The 24,615-nt window shown below is 41.0% G+C and overlaps 1 protein-coding gene across 1 annotated transcript in view; it reads right to left on the minus strand.

Moving 5' to 3' along the window:
- dstyk (dual serine/threonine and tyrosine protein kinase) overlaps positions 1-24,615 on the minus strand; it is a 36,401-nt gene that overhangs the window by 6,214 nt on the left and 5,572 nt on the right. The window contains exons 2-7 of the mRNA XM_029249672.1: positions 19,414-19,820; positions 6,614-7,096; positions 5,536-5,731; positions 3,638-3,876; positions 1,300-1,383; positions 543-719 (exon numbers count right to left, since the gene is read on the minus strand). Coding sequence (XP_029105505.1) covers positions 543-719; positions 1,300-1,383; positions 3,638-3,876; positions 5,536-5,731; positions 6,614-7,096; positions 19,414-19,820 — 1,586 coding nt within the window. The remainder of the gene's footprint in view (positions 1-542; positions 720-1,299; positions 1,384-3,637; positions 3,877-5,535; positions 5,732-6,613; positions 7,097-19,413; positions 19,821-24,615) is intronic.

A 24,615-nucleotide genomic window follows, 5' to 3' on the forward strand; every position in this document is an offset into this window, starting at 1 on the left:
TTGAACATTCTCACTTTACAACATGGAATCACAACAGAATTAGCTGATCATTGAGGCTGAACAGAAAAACTTAATCAATGTGGAAAACAATTCAACAAGTCAGTTTTGAATTAAAACATACATAAAACTCAATAACTGACTTCACATATTCACCCCTTCATGTTACACTTCAGATATTCAGGTACCTAAGTTACAAGTTTAGTGTAACATGAGAAATTGTTGCAACATTTATAGAAAGTACCAATTTTCCTGCAGCCTCTTCACATGTTCCATTCCACTGCTGGCATAAAATACCAGAAATATTAATTACATTTAATGTGCATCCACAAATCTCACCCTTTGTGTTACAACCCTTGCGTTACAAGGGAATGATACCTCAGGCCTCATAAAAAGCAGGGGAAGCCACCTGATTTGGTCTCTTACCTTGGCAAGGAGTTAACCATTTCGTGGAATTTAGACCTGGCTTGTAAGGCACAACCTTGTCTATGCACTTAAAGGACAGGGTCACCTGACAGAACCTGACCGAGATGAGGTGCCCCTACCTGGCGCAGAGAGGCTGCAAATGCATCATGAGAGCTGTTGAGACGTGTTCGGAACTGGGAGCAGATGCTTTTGGCCAGCTTAGCAGCACTCAGGCTTTCAATAGCATCCTGGGCTACCTTCCGCTTCCACTCGGCTGTGATGGCAGGGGGGTTCACCCATGTCAACCTCTGGATAATCTACAGTGATGGGAGGTGAGGAGGGGACACAGCATGATACACAATATTTTTACAGGAGTGATGCTATATTTAAGTACTTATGCCTTGGATTTCTCCCCAATTTGACTAATTTGCTTAGTCCTGTCCAATTTGACATCCAAGGGATAAGATTCTTCCCAACCTACATTAACAGGAATATGACAACAGTGGCACTACAGGATAGCAAAGACAAATTAGCATGGCATAAAACTGGGCCATTAATCCAACTGTGCTTAAAATCCTGTGCCAGGCACAGAATATCAGTAATATTAGTATCTTACATTTTAGAATTTCTCCAGTCTTCCATGTAGAAGATGTTTATTAACCGTATACTTGAAACATATTGGTTATATTCTTTACATATTCCAACATTAGAATTTAAGCATGCATATATTCACAGCCAGTGTTGACACCAATCCTTTACATGTGTTTTCTTACAATTTAAAGGGTCAACGATCTATATGTTGATTGAAATCACTATCGTTCTGAACGAGACACAAAAAAAAAAAAAAAAAAAAAAAAAAAAAAAAAAAAAAAAAAAAAAAAAAAAAAAAAGTCTTACTTGTTTAATCTGCTCCCAGACTAACCGTGTAACTGACGAACCCGAATGGAAGGTGACCTCCACATGATAGGCAGCATTAAGAATCTGTTGAGAACAAAAGCGTGAATTCAAAATTTGAACTCTTTTCAGAGATTAAGATTTAACGATACAAGGGGGAGTCATATTTCCCCACTTAGCAAATGTAATCATGGCAAATATAGTATGTTCCATCTTGTCAATATGCTCAGTACATTTTCATCTCTTACCGCAACTCCTTAATATATTAAAATGCTGTGATTATCCACTTTATTTAGATGTCAGTGCAGACAAGCAAAACGTAAGGGCCACAGCAACTTGCTGTTGTTTTAAACCCGTCATGGCTGCTGCTCTATGGCCCTTAAACACCCGATTCAGAACCACTTCTTCACGTGCCCTTAATGTCTTTCACAAAATAAAGTAGGACAAGTCGGAATGCGGGTGGCAACTCTTCTAACAATGGTCAGCAGCTGCACAGAGCAACCATGAAAACCATGTTCTTGCTGCCATCGCTACTCAGCAAATTACACGAAACAATTCAAGTACATTTGCACCTCAATTTCAGAACAAACCTCCCAGTGGAAGTGAAACTCAAAGTCCAACCTCTAACAATCAATAAAAGACTAATAAGACAGTTTGTCAGTTTATTCATGGTTTAAGTTCTGCAACATCGGTTAAAGTCAATGAATTACGAATTTGCTAATTTCTCCTTTTGCCAAAATCTCATACAACTCAGGGTCTGAGTGTTCCTCTATACTGGAAACAGAGCGTGAGGCAGGTACCGCTGGGACTGAAAACAACAAAAGTGAACAACCTACATAAAGTATTCCTCTGCCATATATAGTGTCGTGTCATTTCTGCATATTAGGTGCCATAGGAGAACGACAAAGAGAACAAAGACAGGAGAGTAAGCTTGTGTGTAATGGGAGAGCTTTTAGAGGGGGGGGGTCTTTGACCTCACAATACAGACTGTCTTATTTGCAGCTAGGGACACAAAAAACTGGTCATCATGGAAGTGATTCATTGTGTAAGCATGCGTAACACTCTCCAGCATCTGGGCACTTTTAGTTTTGAGCCAAAAAAGTGAGTTGGAAACCTACTACTATTTATTCAACAAGTAGTTCCTGTAAAAGTCTCAGATACAGCTAGAATAAATACACTGGATTAAAGTGGTCCTACAGAGCTGAAACCATCATCCAAGGAAACTTACAATGCTAGACAGACTCTCCTAAACTCTTTACAAATACACAGTCACCAGTTCACCTGAAAAGCATGTCTTTGGGCTGGAAGAGGAAACCAGAGCACTTGAAGGAAACGCACGCAAAGAGAGAGAGGATGCAAACTCAAAATAAACTGGAGGCCAATTCAAAGCCACATTCAAACCCCTCACTCAGGAGCTGTGAGGCACCAGTACTACCTACTGTTCCACTGTACTGATTTGACAATATGCGCAGACTCCAACCCACACTGCCCCCCAGCTCCGTGAGTCAGCAGTTTCAACTCATGACAGCCATCCCAGTGGAAATTCCAGCTGAGACAAAGAGACCATATTGATTGATCTCAGTCGTATGACGAGATTGTTACAGTAATCCAAACCACCACAAGCTCAACTGTACAAAAAGAAATATTTTTTTTTTTTTTTTTTACACACATTTGGCAGATGCTTCTCCAAAGTGACTTCCAATGAACTCCATGTAGTGTTATCAGCCCACACACCTTATTCACCAAGGTAACTTACACTGCTAGATGCACTACTTACCCTGGGTCACGCATCCATACATCAATGGAACACACTATTACTCACATGCTATGGGTGAACCTGAACAGCATATCTTTGGACTGTGGGAGGAAACCAGAGCACCTGAAGGAAACCCACGCAGACATGGGGAGAACATGCAAACTCCACACAGACTGAGCAGGGATCAAACCCACGTCCTCTCAACACTTGAGTGCTGTGAGACAGCAGCACTACTCACTGTGCCACCATGCTGCCACACAGCCACCATGCCGTGCCATTCTTTTATTAGAATACCAGCATTTTTAAATGGTACGCCACCCTGAATACCATGTCGTTTATGCTACTGAAGGCCAGAACTCAGGAAAAAAAAAAAAAAAACTGCATACAACAGCAGTCCTGCACCACTGTGAGTAAGTGCTGGGTCTTTATTTACACTGCTAAACTGCTTGGAGAGCTTTTGCAAGCCACCAAGAACTAGACAGAAATTTATGAGAGCCTTGCCACACTGTCATCTTTACCAGTATATTCCTTGCAAGGCAAGGTGGGTGAACAAACTGACTGTAGAACCAAGTTCTGTCAACAAACCTGCTTCAGGTGGTTGGAGGTGATGTTGTGGACTGAAGTGTCTAGGTTGGACTTTTCCAGGCTGCTCAGGCAGCGTTCCAACGTGCCCACAAAGCTCTCACGCAAGTAGTCCACTGAGCTGATGAGCTTGTTCGCCACAGCCTGGTTGAGCCGAACCACAATCAGCTCCTGAATCTGATGGATACAGGACTTGATGTCCTTGGAGGTCACAGGTTCCCCGTTGGGTGTTACGATAATATCTGCAGAAGACAGACCCCAGGACACTCAGTTCATCTGGAACTTCAGAACACTGCAATAAATATCAAGAAATCATGTATATTTTAAGGACAATATTTCTACGTACATGAAATCACAGAATACTCACACACTCGTATACAAAATATAAACTAAGGACCCCTAAAAATTGTAGCTATCATTACAAGGGTTAATTCTTTAACAAGCACCTTAGACCACCTTTTCCAGAGCATCATCAATGGCTTCCCTTTTCGTACCCTGGCCAAAAGGGACTGAAAGTCCACTTTAACCACCCCATCGCCCAGTAAACACTAGGATTCATGCTTCTCAAAATGTGAAAATGCATATAAAAACAGAACTAGAAACTGCTGTGTGTGGGCTGCAGGTAGAGGGCAGACATGAGGCTGAGACCTGAACATTTGGGAGGGAATAGTCTAGACAAAGCAGTCTGCTCAAGCAGAGGAAGCTCCACTCTGAAGGGGGGGTGTACAAGCTGCCATAGAAACTGGACAAATGTTTTCCCTCAAAATACAAGCTCCAAATTTAGCGTAATGACTATACTCCATAAATAATGGCAAACTGGCATCCTCTCTAAGAGAGAGTGCTTCTCCTGTGTTTACTGTACAAGTCATCTGCCTACATTTTACAACAATTCAGTAAGACATCTGAAAGACTTCCAAAACAGAAATGGAGAACAGCATGAACTGAGACGGCTTCTCCGAATGTCATTCAGTTATGGAGGCAAGTAAAGCATGTCTGCCACCAGAGTTTTACCGTGTGGCACTAAGGAAGAACAACAAAGCACCAAAATAAAGCAGGGGCAAAATGGGAAATTAAGATTTAACAGACCTCTAAACTTTACTACTCAACTTAAACATAATGGCAAATAAACCATGTAACATAGATGAAGAAAAGAGCAGAATGCTACTTTTAGTTCAAACTGCTTATCAAAACAAATGCCCCATTATTCACATAAAAGTGTTCATTTGTTCCATGAAATCATCCCATTAAGCAAATTTCCCCATTGTGAGGGGGTCAAACTACCATTATTTGTTATGGAGGAAAAAGTGGCAGCATTATTGAACCTTTGCATCATTTTTGGTAGTACAGGACCATGCCATGAAAGCTGATGGTGCACCGTAAATAGCACGACAACTGAGTTAAGGGTACCTAGCTTAAAAAGCAGAATGCTTGGATACATTTCCAATTATGGATCATAAAAGGGGGTTACCATAAAAATCTAATGATCTAAGATTCTACCAACAACAAGAAACTAGATCAGCCAGTTAAAGGGAGGAGAGAGGGAAGCGGGGGGGGGAGGAAAGAGAAAAAAAAAAAAAAAAAAAAAAAAAAAAAAAAAAAAAGTCACACACCCTTGTCTCTCAATGTTTCAAAAGTTGCGGACAAACTGACAGCGCAGACTGCTTGATTCTGAGCAACTTCTCACGGTTCTTTAAGAACCCAGAACATGTTTCATGGATCAATAGCTTTGAGATTCATGGATTCATCAGGACCTTAAAAACCTTGATGTTAATTCAGCATAGAAAATTGCACTGAAGTGTTACCCAAAATATGTGCAATACCAAGGATACAAAAAAACCGCACAATGGGAGAGACAGCTTCTCAGACCTGCATATCGCCAGCACATCTGGTGATCCCAGTACCTGTGAATTCCAAGTTAGCAGCATCCTCTAGCAGCTGCTCCTTCATGCTGGCCAGTGTCTCCACAATCATCTCCTTCATCTCCTCCTGCTTGCGGTTAGCAATGGCCATAAGGGAGGTAAAAAGCTCGCCCTCCTTTTCCCGCGTGTACTCCAGCCTCCGTGGTGTGATTTGTAGGTCCCGTTGCATGTCAAACGCCTTTAGAGGTAGGAGGGAAGAATAACAATATGAGTAGTTGTTCATCTAGGAACAAGTACAATACGTTTGTTGAAGCCAAGTCTTGTCCGTTTGTGGTACTGAATCCCAGTTCTTCGGTGCAAAACAGCAGAACCAAGACAGAACAAAAGGTGTAACAGCATAGCACTTCCTGCAGTCATCTACACAATTAAATTTGTTTCACACATCTATAACCTGCTGCTTTGCAAACTAAAAGAGGAAACTTAGAAGAACAAAGGTATTTACATATCATATTAAGTTCATCCTAACAATATTTTAGCAAGATGCATCACATGGGTTAGCTAGCCAGCCAGAAATTTAGATGTTACCTAGGTAACAGGGAACATTTGTCTCTAGTTTTTGAAGATGGTGATTCCATGCACTCTGTTCAAAAAAAATTTCTCTGCTCAAATCTTATAACACTAACCAATTATTACAACACATGGACCATACTGAAGCCCAGATAGCCATATATGCCATACATCAAGATCACCCACTGCTCAATTGCTTTGATTAATAACCTCCGATTCATCCCGTATCTAGCCAGAGAGAACAGGGCCTTCCATGTCAGACTTAAAAAAAGATGTACAGTTCATTAAAATACAATACTTGAAAATAAAGGAAATAAGCATCTTACGAGTTTTAGGAAAAACGACACTGGTGTTCAAATATTTGGCTGCGTTCATAAAAATGAAAGTGACCATTTTTTCAGTCAGTGTTACATTACTTCTTCCACTGCCATGTCCCATAACACCATAAATATACAGACTGCAACTCAAACATTAGTTTAATTGGATTGAGAAACCTGAAGCAGATGAAGTGGTTAGTAATGCTGAGATCAGGAAGCTGAAAGCCCAGACGTACCTGGTTGATGAAGAGGTCCAGGCAGCGGCAGTGCAAGCCATTGAGCATGCTAGCGGCCTCTACCTGCTGGTTGTTGAGGACCTGCCTGGCAAAGGGCACCAGCAGCCGGTGCAGCCTGTCAAAGACTTCACCTAGGACGCTCTGGGGCTTGGCAGCTGGGTGAGGGGCCTGAGATGGGGCCCCGCAGGAGCAGTTGCCTGACGGGCTGCTGAGGAAGCCGAGTGAGACAAGCTGCCGTTGCAAGGGAGTACGCTCCCGCTCAGGTGGATCACCAGCACCAGAGGTCTCGCCTGGCATGCGCACGAAACAGATGGGGAACTGCAGGAACTCCTGAACCCTGCGCAGCTCAGCCACTTGGGGGGATGTGAGGAGACTCTGGTTGACTGCGTAGAGGAGGACGGGCACCACGTCTCGATGGCAGTCCTCTAGGGCTTCCTCGGTGGGTTGCACAGTAGGGCATGGCACCACCACGATCCTACACTCCTGGGGAAGACACAAGAGTTGTGCAGTTCTCCCATCAAACGCTGTAGAACTTGCCTGCACTGGGGGCTACTGCCAACATCCACTACCAGTGCAAATTTGCAGAAACTTCAAAATCTCATGTTGATCACAGAAACAACAACAACAACAACAACAACAGTACAGAAGCAACTTGAAGTCAGCCAGTCAAAGACACTAAATTTGTACTGTTGTGTTTTTCTCCCCCCCCCCCCTCCTTCTTACCTCATTCCATAACTGATTTACATTATAAGTGAAGTCAAGAAAAGGTGTTCAAGACCAAAAGTCCACCACCATTATCTCCAGCTGATGGCAGAACAAGACATTTAACATTTCGGGGTATTTCCTTCACAACAGTTGATGTGAGAAATCTGACTTTGAAGTGTGTTGCATACATATCTTATTGTATTGGACATCATTATCGATAGAATTTACTGCAGCAGCCATTTGATAAAATAATCCAAAGGGTGGAAAAACCTCAAAAAAATTGATAAACATTTAGCTACTACTGTACATATACTTGCAGATTAAAAAATTTAAAAATTGCACTGAACAAATAAAGCCACACCCGAGTGCATAAATGAACATCACCAAAAACTGCAGACACTGAAAATCTGATCTGGGAACAGAATGGCTGCAAGGGTCACACCAAGTGAGATACTGCACGTTATGCCAAAGTACGAAAGCAAAAATCAGGGTCAGCAAGACGCAGCGGCGCGTGTTGACACCACCACTGCCAGAAGGTGTCTCAAGAGAGTCTTCCAGCTAGCCCCCCCCCCCCAAGTCACCTGATGCCCCCCTTTTCCCCAAAAAAGCTCACCGATGGTGACCATCAAATCTAGCCAAATATTCACAAACACCATTTTGCCACTTGAATGATCATTTCATAAAGCTGTTCATTTATAAACAAAGCTATCCAGCAGCTATACCTAAATCCGTGAGATTTAACTACAACACAAAAAGTAAGGCTGTCACTGGTGGCAAGTCAAGTTACACCTCATATCACCACGACAAGAGTACCCCAGTGCGGAAACAGCATAACAGATTTATTAGAAACCGTTAATCACGGAAAGCTTTGTTTATAGATTTAACCGTTTGGGTCAGGCCTCCTTATAAAGATGGCATGTACTTCATTGTTAAAACTTAAGCTCTCCAATTTAGGAATTTTACCAAGGAGTTTGAGCAAGTAATTTGATGGATTTCAAAAGTACTTGTTAATACTGCTATAGTCAAATCCTGCTGGAGAATGTGGAAACTGGTTCAGCAGAATATCATTAGTTAATTCTCTACAGAGGATTATGATGGTTGACATATTTTAGCCAGAACTACCATACCAACTTCTGTACATACTTTGCCTAAAGTAAACAATTGACAGAAGCACTCTGCAGTTTGGACCATTTAGAAGGTGGAAAGCTAATGAAGTAAAGCACCATCTCAGTCAGGTACAAAAAAAACAGCCAAATCACCATCTTAAACACGTACCCTGAAAAACAACGGCACGTCACACGGCCATTCCTGCATGGAGGTGCGGGCATCGCATTCAAGTGTCGACCTACACGGTGTCATCAATTTAGAGCAGCGTTACTAAGCGTCAGATGTCATCTCCACACTGATAGTTTCTCAGATTTAATACAAAGCCTGAACACAGTATAGTTAACCGATCATATTTATTTTCAGAAAATCGGCAAGGTGTACATGCGCATATCTGGTCCTGAGATATCACATCCTTCACTCTTTTGGGCTGCAACAGGCTAATTTCTGCTTTGTTAGCACTGCAAACAGATGCTCAAACTTTATGTATTTAACCAAGACCTCCATCAGGAGTCACTAAAACCTTTTTTTTTTTTTTTTTTAAAACCCACTTTAGGCACTCAGTGTGAGAGCTATGCAATGTCCAACAAAGGTTCAAGAAAGCTTTGAGCTTCTCACATGGACAAGCCCTCATGGTATCAACATGTAAAATACAGCATTTACAGTAACATTATGCAATATTTGACCAATTCAATTTTACTAAGATCCCACATCAATTTCAGGTCACATTCAACAAATCTTCATGGTTGTTTAAAAGGCAACCCCTTTCACTCTCACTTTGATGTAATCATAAGACGCAGAGTCTGGGTAGGCAAGGACATAATAAGACTAATAGAACGGTCAATCAACATGTTGCAGGGAGACACACTGAACATGGCAGAAAGAGGGGGGGGAGACGACTCGCAGACTCACAAAGGAGACAGTCAGCCCTGTCTCCGAGAAACAAGAGCTCTGGGCTACTGCACACTTTCTGCTGGAACAGAGATAGCCCACTGCTGCAGTCTCAAATGTAAGACAGCTAATATGACACTGCAGCCACTGTGGGGGTCCTCCATTTCTGAGCTGTGTGACATGAAATACTGGTTGCTGATGACACATTTATCCTTAAAATTCAAAAGCATTGTGTGCGAGTGAACATGTGCAATGTCCTGTTGTCCCTCCCGAGGTGTACCCTCCCCCTTCTCCTATGCCACCAGGAAAGGGCCCCGATCACATGGCCCGGCAGTGGATAAGCGATTACTGAAAAAGCACGGACATTGCTAAACAATCATTTTTATTTATGAAGCATTTCTATAGCCGCCTTTAAACTTACCCAAGATACATCTGGTGCCGTATATTGTGATCCTTCAACAAGTGATTCAGCAACTGAATTTCAAAGCAAACCAGCACAAGCTGCTCCTGTGACTGAAACCTGCTAAGCATGTTATGCATTTCGTACATTGACCTGCACAATGGGGACAAGGCGCTGGCGTCTCAGGCACGCTGGAGATGATCTGGAGTGTTGCGAGTGAAGCATACCGTGAAGGTGGAGGGAGTGTAATTAACAAGCTCCTGTTTTCATCCATCAACTTACAAAGGTTGGCTCGTCCCAATTTGTTGGAGATACGTGAAGTTAGCAAAGGGCTGAAAGGGGCCACGAGGCCCCAGCTGGTACAAGTCCACTCCAGCTGGCCAGGCAGGCAGTCGCCGCATGCAGTTGGCAGCAGTCGCAGGAAAACACAAGGTTACTTTGCTCATCTGTGCTTTTGGGGAATTTGAGGTGTTGGCACACAACTGTCAGCTTCATATGCAGTCATCGTTAGCACGACAATTAGCTATTGTCAAAGATCAGAGAGATATGTGCCATTTCCGAGAAGCATAACATTTTCAACTTCCCAATATTCAAAGCATTTCAAAGTCTAAAGTGAAGGGAAAAAGCTGCAAGATCTGCACTGCACATATTCAAGCTCATTTTGACCGTTCTCTGAGCAGCTTACATTTGTATAATTTGAACATCAAGGAGCCTGGTCTTTACCGATACTTTACCGCATTTCATTCTGTTCAACTTAAAACATACATGAAGAGGATAGACCAATACTAGCAGATAAACCTCCCAGGTTGAAATACAGCAAATACAACCATTTATATACTTTCACAAAAAGGTTATAAGGTTAATTGAAATATGAATCCCTTCAGTTTTTTTTTTTTTTTTTTTTTTTAAAAAAGCCACATTTAATTTGATCAATCCCCCTAAAGAGACACCATATGGCCAATTAGCTATGAAAGTTGATAAATGCTGTGGAAATGAAAGGGCTTGTGGCTGGAGAATTCGCTAGAGTGGGCTACAGTGAACACTGACCTTCTACATCGTGGCTGATGTGGGAAAACACCAAAAACGCACTTAATGGGCTACACTGAACTTTCCCGGGCTCAGTCAAGTTTCCAAACCACAGCTACACCTACTAGACAACTGGTATTCACACAAGCCAGCTAGTAGTGTAGTGGTTAGAGCTGCTGCCTTTGGACCTGAAGGTCACAGCTTTAAACCTCACCTCCAGCTGTAGCGCCGTTGAGCGAGGTATTTAGCCTTTTTAAAAAAAAAAAAAAAAAAAAAAAAAAAAGCTCCAGTAGAAGTTATCCAGCTGTATAAATAGTTGTAAGTACCTTAACAACACAAGTGACTTTGGAGAAAGGCATCAGCTAAACAAAAAGTCACAAACCAAAAGACCATGCCACCACATACAACAAAAAAGCAGCACACACTACTTTCTCAAACCAAAACTGTGGGTTCAGACCGATGCAGCAAGAGACTATGCCTGCAATGCCAGGGTAACTGCAACGAAACATGGTAAGCCAAACACATGCCCACGCATTATAAACCATTACTTATCTGATGCCTCTGTCGAGGGAGAAACTAACATTAGGCACAGTAATATCCATTACTTAAAATTTATTCACAACTATTTTTTTTTTTAAAACCAGAAATTCAGGTAGTAGCAGCAGTGAATCAAACCCCACTTTGACAAGGCAACAACTATAACGGCAATGCCACCTCCCACCCCTTACAACTAGACGTGAATAGTTTTGCCTTCAAAAGCCAATGCAGTAGGAAATATTCAAACATTGACTTGTGCATAAACAAGTCATGGGCAAATAAAATATTACTACTGTTTAGGGTAGTACTATTAATAATGATCACTAGTGCTCAGTAAACACACAAGCTTTAATAGAGTTTCCATTGAACAATGCATTGTTGCCAAAATATCACTTATTACAAATGTGATGCAATGTGGTGAAGGTGAATTGTCAAGCGAGTAGAGCTTGCAGAGAGAAAAATCACATGGAGGCTGAGGGATGAGGTTAACTACATCAACCAGCTGTTACACTTTAATTTTGCAATAAAGGTGATTGAGCTGGAGTCATTGCAAAAACTTGACGCCAACTCTGCAAAACAGAGGTTGTAAAAATTAGCGTGAAGGTAACATACATGGAGAACAGAATTACCTACAAATACTTTACCTTGTTCAGTGTCAAACCATTTGTCTAACGAGCAAAGACGACAGTAGAAGTGCACAACAAACAATGTTCATGATCTGATCGAAGCACAGAGGAGTACAGTGTCCAAAAATAACAAGGGCATTAAAGGCCAACCTGGGGGGACAGGACTGATAAGTCCCACTTGTTATAATAATGGCAATTATGCAACTTTGGGCCTTTTTTGCATTGTTTCATGCTGCTGTGAGCCAAGTTAGAAATCAGTGGGGAGAAAAATGTCAAGGGCAGCAAACCCATACAGTATTCGGGGGGGTGCCAAGGGTGCTTCATGATTTGCAAGCCACTGGACCCATCTTTTTCGGTCATTTTGGTGAAGACATCTGGGGTGGGAAAACTTCCCAGGATTTTCTCTTGACCATTCAGCACATCTTCCTCATACTACCTACCTCAGTTGCTACTGAGACATAGGATGACTGTTCCACTGCGCCATTTTCCATGAATCACACCTGGATAAAAATGACAGGTGTATCACACATGACTTTCCCCATTCAGGCTTCTACCTACCTATCCGTGGATGAGACCATTCCCATCTAAAACTACGCTCTCTGCTTTGTCTGCTTATATCACGAACGCGGGTAACCCAAGTGTTTCCTTTACTTGGAATATTTTAAATCTTCAATGTCATGACATCAGTATTAAAAACCATAATAGTTGCAGTACCCTAAGCAATAAGTCTTAGAGAACAGGATCAATGAGGCAGTGTGTAGTGTGTGTACGGGGGGGGGGCATTCTTCCCTGAAGTACCTGAAAGTATGAACTGCATGCATTCAGAGGCATGGAACTGACAAAATGGCAACAAACTTTTCAGTAATATCAACAAAGTCAATAGCAGGTATGACAGTACTGTATACAGTAATGTAATCCAGACAGTCCCTTGTAGATTTGTGAAACATTGTCTTTAAAATTTATTCAAACTAGACACAGTCAGAGGTAAAGACCATCTCTACCACATTTTGTGTGTAGAATGCTTACCATCAATCACTGCTATTTACACCATATTTTCAACAGAATTTCCCCAAAGTAAGGAAATCAAAGGCTGAAGTTCCCCAAGCGGTAAACTCCAGTTTCTCCACTCTTGACTCAGTCTCAGTCAAGTAGTTATTCAGTGTCAAAAACACCCTAATAGCATGAAAACATAAGGCGGCAATAAAAATTAAAGAGACTTAATATGTAGACATTGAACAATAGGGTAATAAGTTTATAAACTTTTACTATATTAATGTTGCCTAGTATATAGTGAATATGCCCTTTTGTTTTGCAGATTATAATCTTGAACTGTGCTTGTGATAAACGTATTGTAACTAATGCAACCAAAAAAAAACAGTTTGTCACATGGCCACAGTGTTGCCACGCACCACCTAAGGCATTTCAAGAACCAAAAACCGCATTGCAGTGTCATTTAAATTCTTCTTTAACATGAAGTTCCAAGATTTTTCCTTTAAGTTTCTCACATATTTCTCTCAAAAGCTGCCTGAACAATTTTCCACATTTCATGGATAAACTGTCCCATCAGATCCTTGCACAAAAGCCATTTATTCTCTCTGCAAGCCTTAAAAACCAGTATAGGGATGCATGACCTTAAAAACCCAAGTCTTCCTCACAACATGCAGGGTCTCATTCTTTACCAATGACACGCCAAAGGCCACTGCCACCGTGAACACACGTAAGGAATTCACCGACATGCAAAATGAGGGAGTGCGGTGGCCGGTGCCCGCTGTGTGGTAGGTCCGGGGTTCGAGTCCTGCTTGGAGTGCCTTGCGATGGACTAGCATCCCTCCCAGGGTGTTTCCCCTGTCCATTCAGCCTTGCTCCTTATGTTTCAGGGATGGGCTCCAGCTCACCGCGACCCCGCTCGGGACAAGCGGTTGACATCAGTTGGTTGGTTGTGAAATAAGGTTTAATGGTTACAACACCTCGTATCGCTCTTATAGTCACCACTTTCGTTAAATTATGCATGCGCCTTATTTATCGCCATTTCTGAATACCAAAGCATGTACAATCATACCCTGACAACAGAAGCTCAATAACTGCAAAATTACCACCCTACTGTGCTGAAAAGCCAAATAAAGCAAAGCTGTCAGCTCTAACACCAGCTAACGTAATACCCACAGCAATTAGACCATAACAGTCCCCCCCGCAATCCTATTTCTACTAGAGGCCACCTGTGCTTAGAGATTCGCTATTTTTGCATTTTGCCCCATCATCTATACTCGCGACACTAACCACTTGCCAGTCAACCTGATTAATCCTTTAAGTCGTCATTTTACAATCAACCAAGAAATTTTATAAAACTAGAATGGATTCTAATAGATTAAGACAGGACTATGTGTCATTCTTGTGAAGCATTCTTATTTAGCAATTTAAAAAGTTAAAAATAACTGATTTCCCAGAATTGGAGAAGTGCTACAAAAGAGACAATAAATCTGACATGTATATTATATTCTGTGAGATTATTTTTTCTATTTCATGCCTTTCAGCAGAAAGTCTTGTATTGAACATATACTCAAAGTGCCTTATCACAAAATGTTTGTCAATGGCTTCACTGAACAACAAATAAGTGCGATTCATTTTTTAAAAAAATGCTTGTAAACTAAATTCTCGTAAACTCAAAACGGGGGGAAAAAAAAATTGATTCCTAAGACTCAAGCTAATTCACCCCCCCCCACCAGACATGTAACATTTCAGCCATCTTTTAAACAAAGAAAATCCAATTGAAAACCAAGTGTAGAATATTGGAACAGTGCTACAGTTCTAAAAATGTAATTACTGTAATAAACTTATTACCACTTGTTACCCAGTCTCTGGGGAGTTAAATTCCATAATTTTCCATTTTGTAATAAATGCCAAAATACTCATTTCAATGATATTCAAGGAAATTCTATGATTTATCACTTCTAGTTTTTAACTGACAGGTAGGGCTTTTCTTTGCTTTTCCAACATCTTTTAGCACAGGAACTTTTTGCTTTAAAGCTGAGTTATGACAGATGATGCTTTCAATCTAAAGCAACATGTAATGAGACTTAAAAGATGCAAGGGGCCATGTGGCTAACAGACAGGAAATGCCACACCACACATGTGGAGCTACTCCTCTTGAAGGGCGTTCAGCACAGCTACTTCTCCCATTGTGCTCACAAATGCGAGTTCTTATAACATGACGGAGTATAGTGTATTACGTTCCTGAGACTACTGAAACATCTCAGTTCTTGGTATACTCCAGAAAAGGTTGACGTACAACAAACTTATGTCCAATCTGGGTGCTTATGTTTGCTTGGGTCAATACAAACAGCCACTTCATATTTCTTAAACACTGCTCCTAGGTAGGGTTTGTAAAGCATTTCATAAAAATGCAGCTACCCTTGAGGGCAACGTCAACAGGAAATCTGATGCCCTGATTCAAAAACTACCAAGACCAGTTACACAGGTATCAATGAAGAGATTAATAAAATGTTTACTTTGAAGTAGTATTACTTACGCATGTATCTCCGACATCTTATCGGATTGACTAAACAAAAAAGAAATCATTAAATTTTGCAGAATATGCACTGAAGTAGCATTAACGCTCCATCAGGACAAATATTGCCAAATATTTCCTCTTGCACAAAAAAACTGCTGTGAATTTTTTTAAAAATTCAGCCACAGCAATGAATCAATACCTTAGAAAAAAACCCGAAAAACCTAGATAAGTCCAAAAGTAAATTGCAAATGATAATACATTCATCGCCCAGAAACTGAACCTGAAAATCAGTCCAAGACTATGGATAACAAGCTATGCCTTATTTCTTACAGGAAATTTGTTAAGTTTCCAGAGGAGAGCAAGTTTCAAAAATTACCAAAAAGCAAGCCATTAACCTTATTTGTAATTTATATCATTGCGAACCTGAGCCAACTTTAAAGGTATCTATCCGTTTCCTTTGTTTTGTGTGCTCTGGAGTGAACGACTCCATTGTGAGATGGGGCTTTTCCTTAACGTTGAATTTCCCAATTGAAGTTAACCAAACTAACACCGAACCGGAGAAATTTTCTGAGCAAGTTTCATTCGTGGACCACACATCTGCAGGCCTTTCCTCACTCTTTCCTCCTCTGTAAATATGAATTACGACATTGCATCCAAACATCACGCAACTGAACTTTAGCATAATGACATAAAATGAAACAAAAATGGTCAATTTGAGATAAAAGGGTTAGCTGTTTAACAAACCACTTGCTTCTTGAAGGCAATGAGATGAGAGAAGTGGAAATAAGATGTTATTTGTCACGCGGTGGTGGGAGACAGCAGATTTATTCTTCCTGCACAAACAATGCCACGCACAGGGGTGGGCAAGCACTCTGAAGGAGAGAAATTACAGGTTTCTGCCACTATGGTAAGGAAGTTCTCACTGAGTGAAGAAATGGGTAGAAATGTGACGAATGGGTTTCTGCAAACAAGCAAACTATGACCGTTTAAGAAACAAGGAATCCGTAGGCCAACTACATATCATTGAAAGCCTAAACTCTGGAACTGATTTAGAATCGGACTTGAATATATTTGCACGATGATCATTTCTGCTCCTAGTAATGCATTTTATCCCAGTCTTCGCTGCATGCATCTCAGTATATACATGCAAAAAAAGGTTCCTATTATATATTCCGCATTAACCTCCTCTGACAGCTATTAACTTCACTGCATGATTCTTGCTTTGCTGAATGAGGCTTGGAGCTGCGTCATCTCCTTTTTATCCTTGTGACTCTCATAGGGTTTAAATGTTCCTCTAGTTTATGGTCTCTCTCACTCCTCAGGGCCTGGCCTATAATTATCCACCCTGCGTTACACATTTCCAAAAGCAAAAACCGAGTATGTTCCAACACAGAGTTTCTACTGGAAATATGTGAAGGCTGTTCTAGACTAGAATGGGTTTGGGGCAGATTTAGAAGTGAGGGGGAGCTCTGGGGGTTTTGCAACCCACCTTGATGTCTACAGTACAATGATCGATGGCATTTAAAAGTAGTATCCTCCAGTTTTTGCAAGGCCTCTGGGAGCCAATCCCTGATAAGTCCATTGGTTTTAGGGGAAACCTTTGACGTTTTGCCTCCAAGTACGTAACTCCTGATATGTCTACAGTGGACTTTTTAAAAAGTGTTACGCAACATGGCACACAGTTGTCTCAAAACATCAGCTACATAAAAAGGTTAGCGTTTGACAGACAAGCGTGGACATGAAGATTGAGATTAAAACCAAACTGTACAATACTCATTTATCATGTCTAATCTCTAATATGATCAGTCCCAATAACATATGACACCAACTAGACAGCTGGTAGCGTAGTAGCTATAGCTGCTGCCTTTGGACCCAAAGGTTGCAGGTTCAATCCCCACCTCTGGCTGTAGTACCCTTGAGCAAGGTACTTACCCTAAATTGTTCCACTAAAATTACTCAGCTGTATAAACGGGTAAATAATTGGAAGCAGTTCAACATAAGTCGCTTTGACAACCTAGTGGAATTAATAGCCTATATGCAACCTATATTCATTGAGAGCAACTAAATAAGGTCTTTGGATATTTCATCTGTGGTAAAGAGAGGCATGAGCATGGCTCTCTGTGGTATTTAGGGAGGTAGCTTTTACATAAGGTATGAAATCTTCACCCCTTTTAAAAGTAATTGTTCTGAAACTGACTGCGGCCGTGGTGAACAGCAAGCATCAACATGTCTCAAGTTTCACTCTATCCATATTATGGAGAACAAAGTGAAACTGCTGAAATTAGCAAGCTGTGAAGTGTATAATAAATACAGGCTACAGGTTGCCAGGTCCCCCACACTACAATATACAGTTCAAAGTTAAACGCTGGACTAAATACACAAAGTAAATCGCATCTGCTGTGCGTCTTGAGGGGGTCTTTTTTTTTTTTTTTACTGACCCCACAGCTGTTTGCAATACAAACAGGAGAGAATACTGTAAATATTTTCCACACATTTATAAAACGATTGCCCCAAATTATACTTTAACTCAAAATATTGTCTGGCATACAGTATTTTAACTATGACCGATTTTAGTCAGTTTTTAATGGGGAAAAAAAACTATGGAAAGGTAGGCAGACAAACTGGGAAGAGCCAAAACCCATCTGGGTGTCAAAACAGTGGGAATTTTTAAAAAAAAAAAAAAAAAAAGATTTACACAAGTCTTCAGCTGAAAACAGCACCATGACAAGTGATTTCTTTCTTCTAGACACAGAGCTTTACATACATCTGTGTGAAGCTGCAGAAAATTGCAACGTGTCTCAAATTGGCTCCTCCAAGTTCTGGATAAAATGTTAGAAAATTAGTTTGCTGCTTGACAAATTTTTCTAACCTGTCCCAAGTTCACCGTATCGTCCACAACAGGCGCAATACTGATCACTTGTCGAAAACATGCGCTGCACCAGAAACAGACCTGTGCTTCAGATCAGAGGTCTGCTGTACCACTAGGTTCACAAATCAAAAAATGACTGCATCTAGGGCATTGGGCAAAAGGGGTATTTTTACCCACTTTACAGTAGCGTACCACACATTGCATTTCTGCATATCATTTAACGGTTCTCAGTCTGGTATTTTTCACTGAAGTTACTGGAAAATCGTTAAACTGAAAAAAATATGTACACTGTGCTGGAATTTACAGAAACATCCAGGACACATCTCTACCTACTGACAAACACTGCAGGCTTGACAATGTGTGTAAAATGCAGATAAATATGTACTTCCAGTAGAAAGCAACACAAATTCCCTAGCATGACTAAACTCGAAGTGAAATTCCTCCTAAACGGCAACGAACAGTTGGAAATTGTTGAAAAGTAATGCCGAAATAACCAATATCCGTTTCTAAATGTGAATGGAGCACACTCAGAAATCCAAATATCACACGACAACAGGGAAAACAAAAAGAAGTCCTGGAGGGCCCTCTCCAGGAGGTTTTTGTTCCATCTGGGCACAGAACCACACGATTCAACATACTGCCTTGACTGAATCCTGTGAATTTCCCCATTAAGATCTTTTACCAGCGAAAGCCAAACTGTGGAACCTGGTAGGACCTTCAAGACTAAAATTAAATTTCCACACAATTCGTAAACTCAAGGAGGAAAAACTGACTGCTTTGGTATCTCAAGTGCTACACATAGACAGACCTACATCTTTCCATCGCAGTCACAAACAGTCTTCCAATAAAGCATTTCATTATGCAATAGGCAACTGCTAGCATAAAGCTAGCGCTGCTGCCTTTAGGTGCAAAGGTTGCAGGTTCAAATCCAAACTCTCACCTGTAGCACCCTTGAGCAAGGTACTTACCATAAATTGCTCCAGTAAAATTACTCAGGTGTATGAAGAGGTAAATTAGAAGAATCTCAACACTGAAAGTCGCTTTGGAGAAAAGCATCAGCTAAATGAATAAATGAAAATCTTCAGTAAAGCACTATGAACACCCCAGTACATACACCCGCGATGTACCGCATACCTGTAGTAGGGTGTGATGTAGTGTGACCTCAAGTTCGGCCAAGCGGTGGGCAGGGTCCTCACACTCATCCTGGACTTCTAGGTCCTCATGAGGCACCGTGTCCCAGCGGCCACAGTGCGCTGCCAGCTGGTGAACCAGCTCGTACTGGCCAGGCAGCGCCAGGCTGAGGCGTGTCTGCCGGCCATGGGTAAATCGTAGCTTGCGCCGCTTGCAGCTGCCGCCGTCGCCACAGGACCCGGCACCCACCTCGGGCCCCAGAGGCAGTAACTGCTCCCCAAGGAGGTAGTTCAGCATCTGGTATCGGGCAGCACAGTTCTGGCCCAAGATAATGATAGAGGGGGTGCTCCCCACGCTGGTCTGCAGATACTCCTCCTCATGGGGGGGAAAGGAGATGCAACTCAGCTGGCCTGAGATAGAGGAAAGGTGAAGAAAAGCACAAAAAAAAAATGAGACTGGAGAAAAGGAGCTTCATTAGGCAAATGGACCAGTCCTACTGACCAAGCCACAAACACAGAAGTAGGTAGTTCTTAGCAAAAGAGTAAAATATGTTCAGTTTATACTTCTTTGCAAAAGCTTAGTGCAGCAACCTGCATCTGAGATTGTTTCGCTTACTGTAATGCCCTTATTACACCCAATAAAACCTTCTCCGGTGTTTGTTAGGAATTCAAAACAAAATAGCTATATAAAAACTATACTGACACAGTTACAAGATTTTTTTTTTTTTTTTTTTAAACATTTGGAAGATGTTCAGTAAGTTCATTTACAAAAGAATTATTCTTTTGCTGGAATAAGATTCAACCAGAAACGGTCTTCAAATGACTTTCAGATTTAGAAGCTGAACAGTATTGTCACTCCTAAATGTTAAGTGTATTATAAGACCATTACTTCTGGAAGCACTCAAGTCAAACTAGAGCTGGGAGTTTCAGGATTGTGACTTCAGCACATAGTGGACAAAGCATCAAACATACTCCGGAGATGTGTTTAAAACAAATGATACACTGAAGCTCCTCAACGTCTGAACACAGCTGGGAATGGAGGTCTAACTCGTGTTTGTAGCCACCAAACCACAACCAATAATACGGATACGGTAATTTACGCGCCAGCTAGGTTCAGTAAAAATCTCAAGATATAAACATTTACTAACGATATTGTAATATAACACCAAACTGAGTACTAAAATGACTGAAAATAAAACAGACTCCTATTCAATGCCAATTGTTGACAGATTTCTCCCAAACGTGTACAGCTTTCCTCATCTTGTCCTTAATCACAGACACTCCGGAACAACAGACAAGCGGTAAAATACCACCCGGAAACTTGAATTAAGGTACTCCAACCATTGTTTGTGTACCCTTTACTGTTGTCTAATGACTGCCACCTTTGCTCTCCTACAAGTTTTCATAATTTTGGAAAGAAAAGTGAAAGCATAAAAGGTTTTCAGTTCTGGATCTGATGTGGTAGAACAACCCCCCCCCCCCCCCCCTCAGCAGTTCTGAGTGAATCTCTTCCTACATTTAAAAAGGGTCTTAAAACTCACCTTTTCTGGAGTAAACCGTATTTAGCTAGAAGTCGGCAATATCTTCAAAAACTCAGTGTGTTACATGTATATATTTGTAAGGATGCCATGCTCTGGTTCCTGTCATTTTCAAGGTTTAGTACCAAACGGCTTATCACTGCATTTACCGTGTTTAACCCAGTGTGCCACAGCAATTCCAATGTACGGTTTGCAGTTGGTCCCTTGAGCCACCTTAGAGAACTGACATGTTAGTCTCCTCCAACCGATCCTACATGTGACAACACTCTGGAGTGTGGGAATTTCAAGATGAACCGATCGCATCCCTCGTTCCATGAGGTTGCGAGGTATTTGGACAATTTCTCTGGAGCTTCTTAGACCACGTGTTCTATCTTTTCATCCATCCACACCCCAGCCAAAACAATTGACTGCTGTGAACCACCTCATTAATGACGATGAAATGGTCATAATACACCCCACTGCTGAGTCACAGCGGACCCTGTTATATAACGCAGACAAAGAACAGAGCGGCTATCCGCCCCTCACCCAACAACCCCCCCCCAGTGCTACTACAATTTAGAAAGAGCATTAACCTTAGTCCTCCTCCAGAAGTATTCATGAAGCCTCTGCTAGAGAAAAAACTTCAACCTGTGGTGAATTTTATACAGGATGTTTACAGCTCATTCGCCCCCAGTTTGACCCAGTTTTCCACATCACGAAGTCACTTACACAAGGTGCTCTGTACAACACCTTCTATGGTACATGTCAGCAAGTATCAAGCACACGTTAACTCTTCAGACGCACACCATGTAGGCAACAAAATACCACTGACCTGAACCAGCAGCTTCTGAGTTTACTTACCAGCCTGTGCCTTTAAGTGGACTCCTCCCTTTGAGCCAGTTAATCAGGATTAAACATTTCACCACTAAGAACAAGATTTTTGAGTCTGAACACCAAGACTGTAAAGCTCTGAGCTGGCATGAGAAAGCAGCAGAAGCTGGGGCAACTGACAAAGAAAAACCATACCACTGCAAACTATAATGGAACTGTGACAGAAATCCAGCACGTTGTACATGCTGTAGAAACATTTTCCAGGATGGAATTCTCATTGCATGAGTGACACTAGGTGAAATATGTTCACAGAACCACTGCAGGACTTCTGACTTGTGTGATCTATGGGGCAAACATATTCTGCAGCTCAATGACCCAAAAAAAAAAAAAAAAAAACCTGAGCTAAAGGATTCATCTGCTATGGATGCAGGCCTCATCGTTTCATGTCTGCTTTGGATGGTTTGAAGTATTAAAGGAAAACAGACCTTTAGTCCCTTGTGGGATTAATTTTCTGTGGTAACACCCTTGGATTTAGCAGGGATCTGCACCAGATTTGCAGCCTGGAGGGAAAGCACTGCTCAGGATTGAATCTGTGACCAGGCAGGGCTTAACATTAATGGTATTCCTTTGTCTGTTAGCAAACTAATTGTCTAGATTACATAGAAAGTTTGGGACAGTCGTTTTCTCAATTGCTACACAATTTATTACATACTCTGAATGACAGCACATCAGCCAATGCTGTAATTTTCCTCATCTACTTTTATAAGGGACACATTTGTTGATAAAACAATGACTAACTGATATGGACTGTATCAGCCATCAATAGATACTCCTACCTTGGTAGAAATTACACCGTAACATGCTACTTCAAAGCAGAGAGAAATGTGTTCTGCAGATCCATTATCCACAACAAAATCTCCATAAGGTAAACTTGTAAATATTACTTTGACAGGTAGTTTTAAAACAATGCCTAGACCTTGCTTTATGATCACCTTGAGAAACGTGCTCTATGATTTTTGGTTATGACATATCCAGACAGCAAAGCTACTGTGCTTATGAGATCAGGAAGGAACAGCACACTGAGGGAACACAAGCTTTCTAAATGACAAATTCAAAGCCAGAATGTGCACTGGCCTTCAGGATCTTTCAGGACATGTTTCCGTTTACATCCATGGTTAAGTTAAAGTTCTAAAAGCGATCAGAACTTTTTGGAGTACAGTATACTCACTGTTGTACTTTAAAGGCAAAGGGAGTATGTGGGGGAAAAGCCCAAATGACAGTAAAAATGGTTCCTCAATTGTAAAATACAACTGGAGTGGAAGTCTGTAAATCCAACCACTATGGCAGTCAAAAGTTTAGTACAAATCTCCCAATTTATTGATGGCACCTGGTTCTGTAGAAACCTCAGAAGGGCTTTCAGATTAAAAATTGGCAGTTTACTGCACAACATTTATCATCAACTGGCCCCTTTCAGTCTGCTTTATTATGTATGAAATAAATGCAAAATTAACGATAGCAATATACCTTAATTTGGGTAGAGTCTAAGTCTTGAAGATATAGCATATTTTTAATGATGCAATGTAATGGTGCAATGTAACATTTTGATTAGCTTTGAGCGGAATATTTTTAGCCATTTTAAATTTATGTCCACAAATTCCTATTTAATGACTGTTGACCAGTTCGTACCACTAACACGTGCAACGTCCATCATGCTACTGATCAACAGTCAGAAATACCAGACAAGATTCAAACACTGGGGAAACCAGATTAATTAATCCATTTCCACATTCTTACTCCGTGCATTTTACTGCCAACTAATGGCCGGCTGCACAAGTGCAAGTCACACTTATTCCACAGAAGACACATTTTTAAAAACACTACTTGGAAAATGCTATTAAAATTAAGAGGAAATTCTTGTAAAATTCTGAACTTACATGTTTAACATGAAAATCCAGTGAACTGCATAAAATTCCAACTCTGTTCAGGGATCATGGGTCAAACTAAATAGACATATTAAAACTGAGGGCAGCTGAGAGTGTAGAGATTACAGCTGCTGCCTTTTGATTCAAGGGCAGCAGGTTGAAATCTTAAGTACTGCTGTAGAACCCTTGAGCAAGGAACTTACCCTGAATTACACCAGTTCAAAAAAGGCTGTATACAGGGTAAATAAGTAGAGCTATATTAACACCATAAGCTGCACTGGAGAAAAGCATCAGCTAAGTGAATAATATATATTGAAAAATTGATACTAAGCAGCAATCTAAGGAAGTGAGAGGTAAAGCAGTAAATAGACTAGGAAAAAAAAAATATTCAAATACCAAAAGTTTTGATAATAGTGAGAACTGAAGGCTCAGTAAGCAAGACATGAAAGCTCCATGACACCACCAAGTCAGGGAAAAGCCCACTGAACCTTGGGCGTGGATTGACATCTACACTCAGAGAAACCGAAATGTTCTGAAGCCAATCTGCCCAAAAGGAATGGACAAACACTCCTAACCAGCATGTAAAGCTGGCACACACCTACTCCAGAAGAGATTGTGCCAAAAAAAAAAAAAAAAAAAAAAAAGTGTGGTCCTTCCCAATAACAATGTGTCAATACTTTATGCCTGCTAAGCAACTCTTTTCTGAAAAAGATTCTGTATGAACATGAGTTCATTAGTAAAAAATACTGATGGAAAAAAGATGTACAAGTATAATTTGCAACATGAGAACATTTCCTGAATGTATTTTGAAGTCAGTTTGTATTTAAATACATTCGCCCAGTTTAAAGCTGTACAACAAATTGCACTTCAGTGCACATCATACCTGGGGGAAATTTTTACTAGACCTCTCTTTCATACAGAGAGAGTTTGAAGTAT

Source organism: Scleropages formosus, chromosome 2 (assembly GCF_900964775.1).
Source record: "Scleropages formosus chromosome 2, fSclFor1.1, whole genome shotgun sequence".
NCBI lineage: Eukaryota > Metazoa > Chordata > Actinopteri > Osteoglossiformes > Osteoglossidae > Scleropages > Scleropages formosus.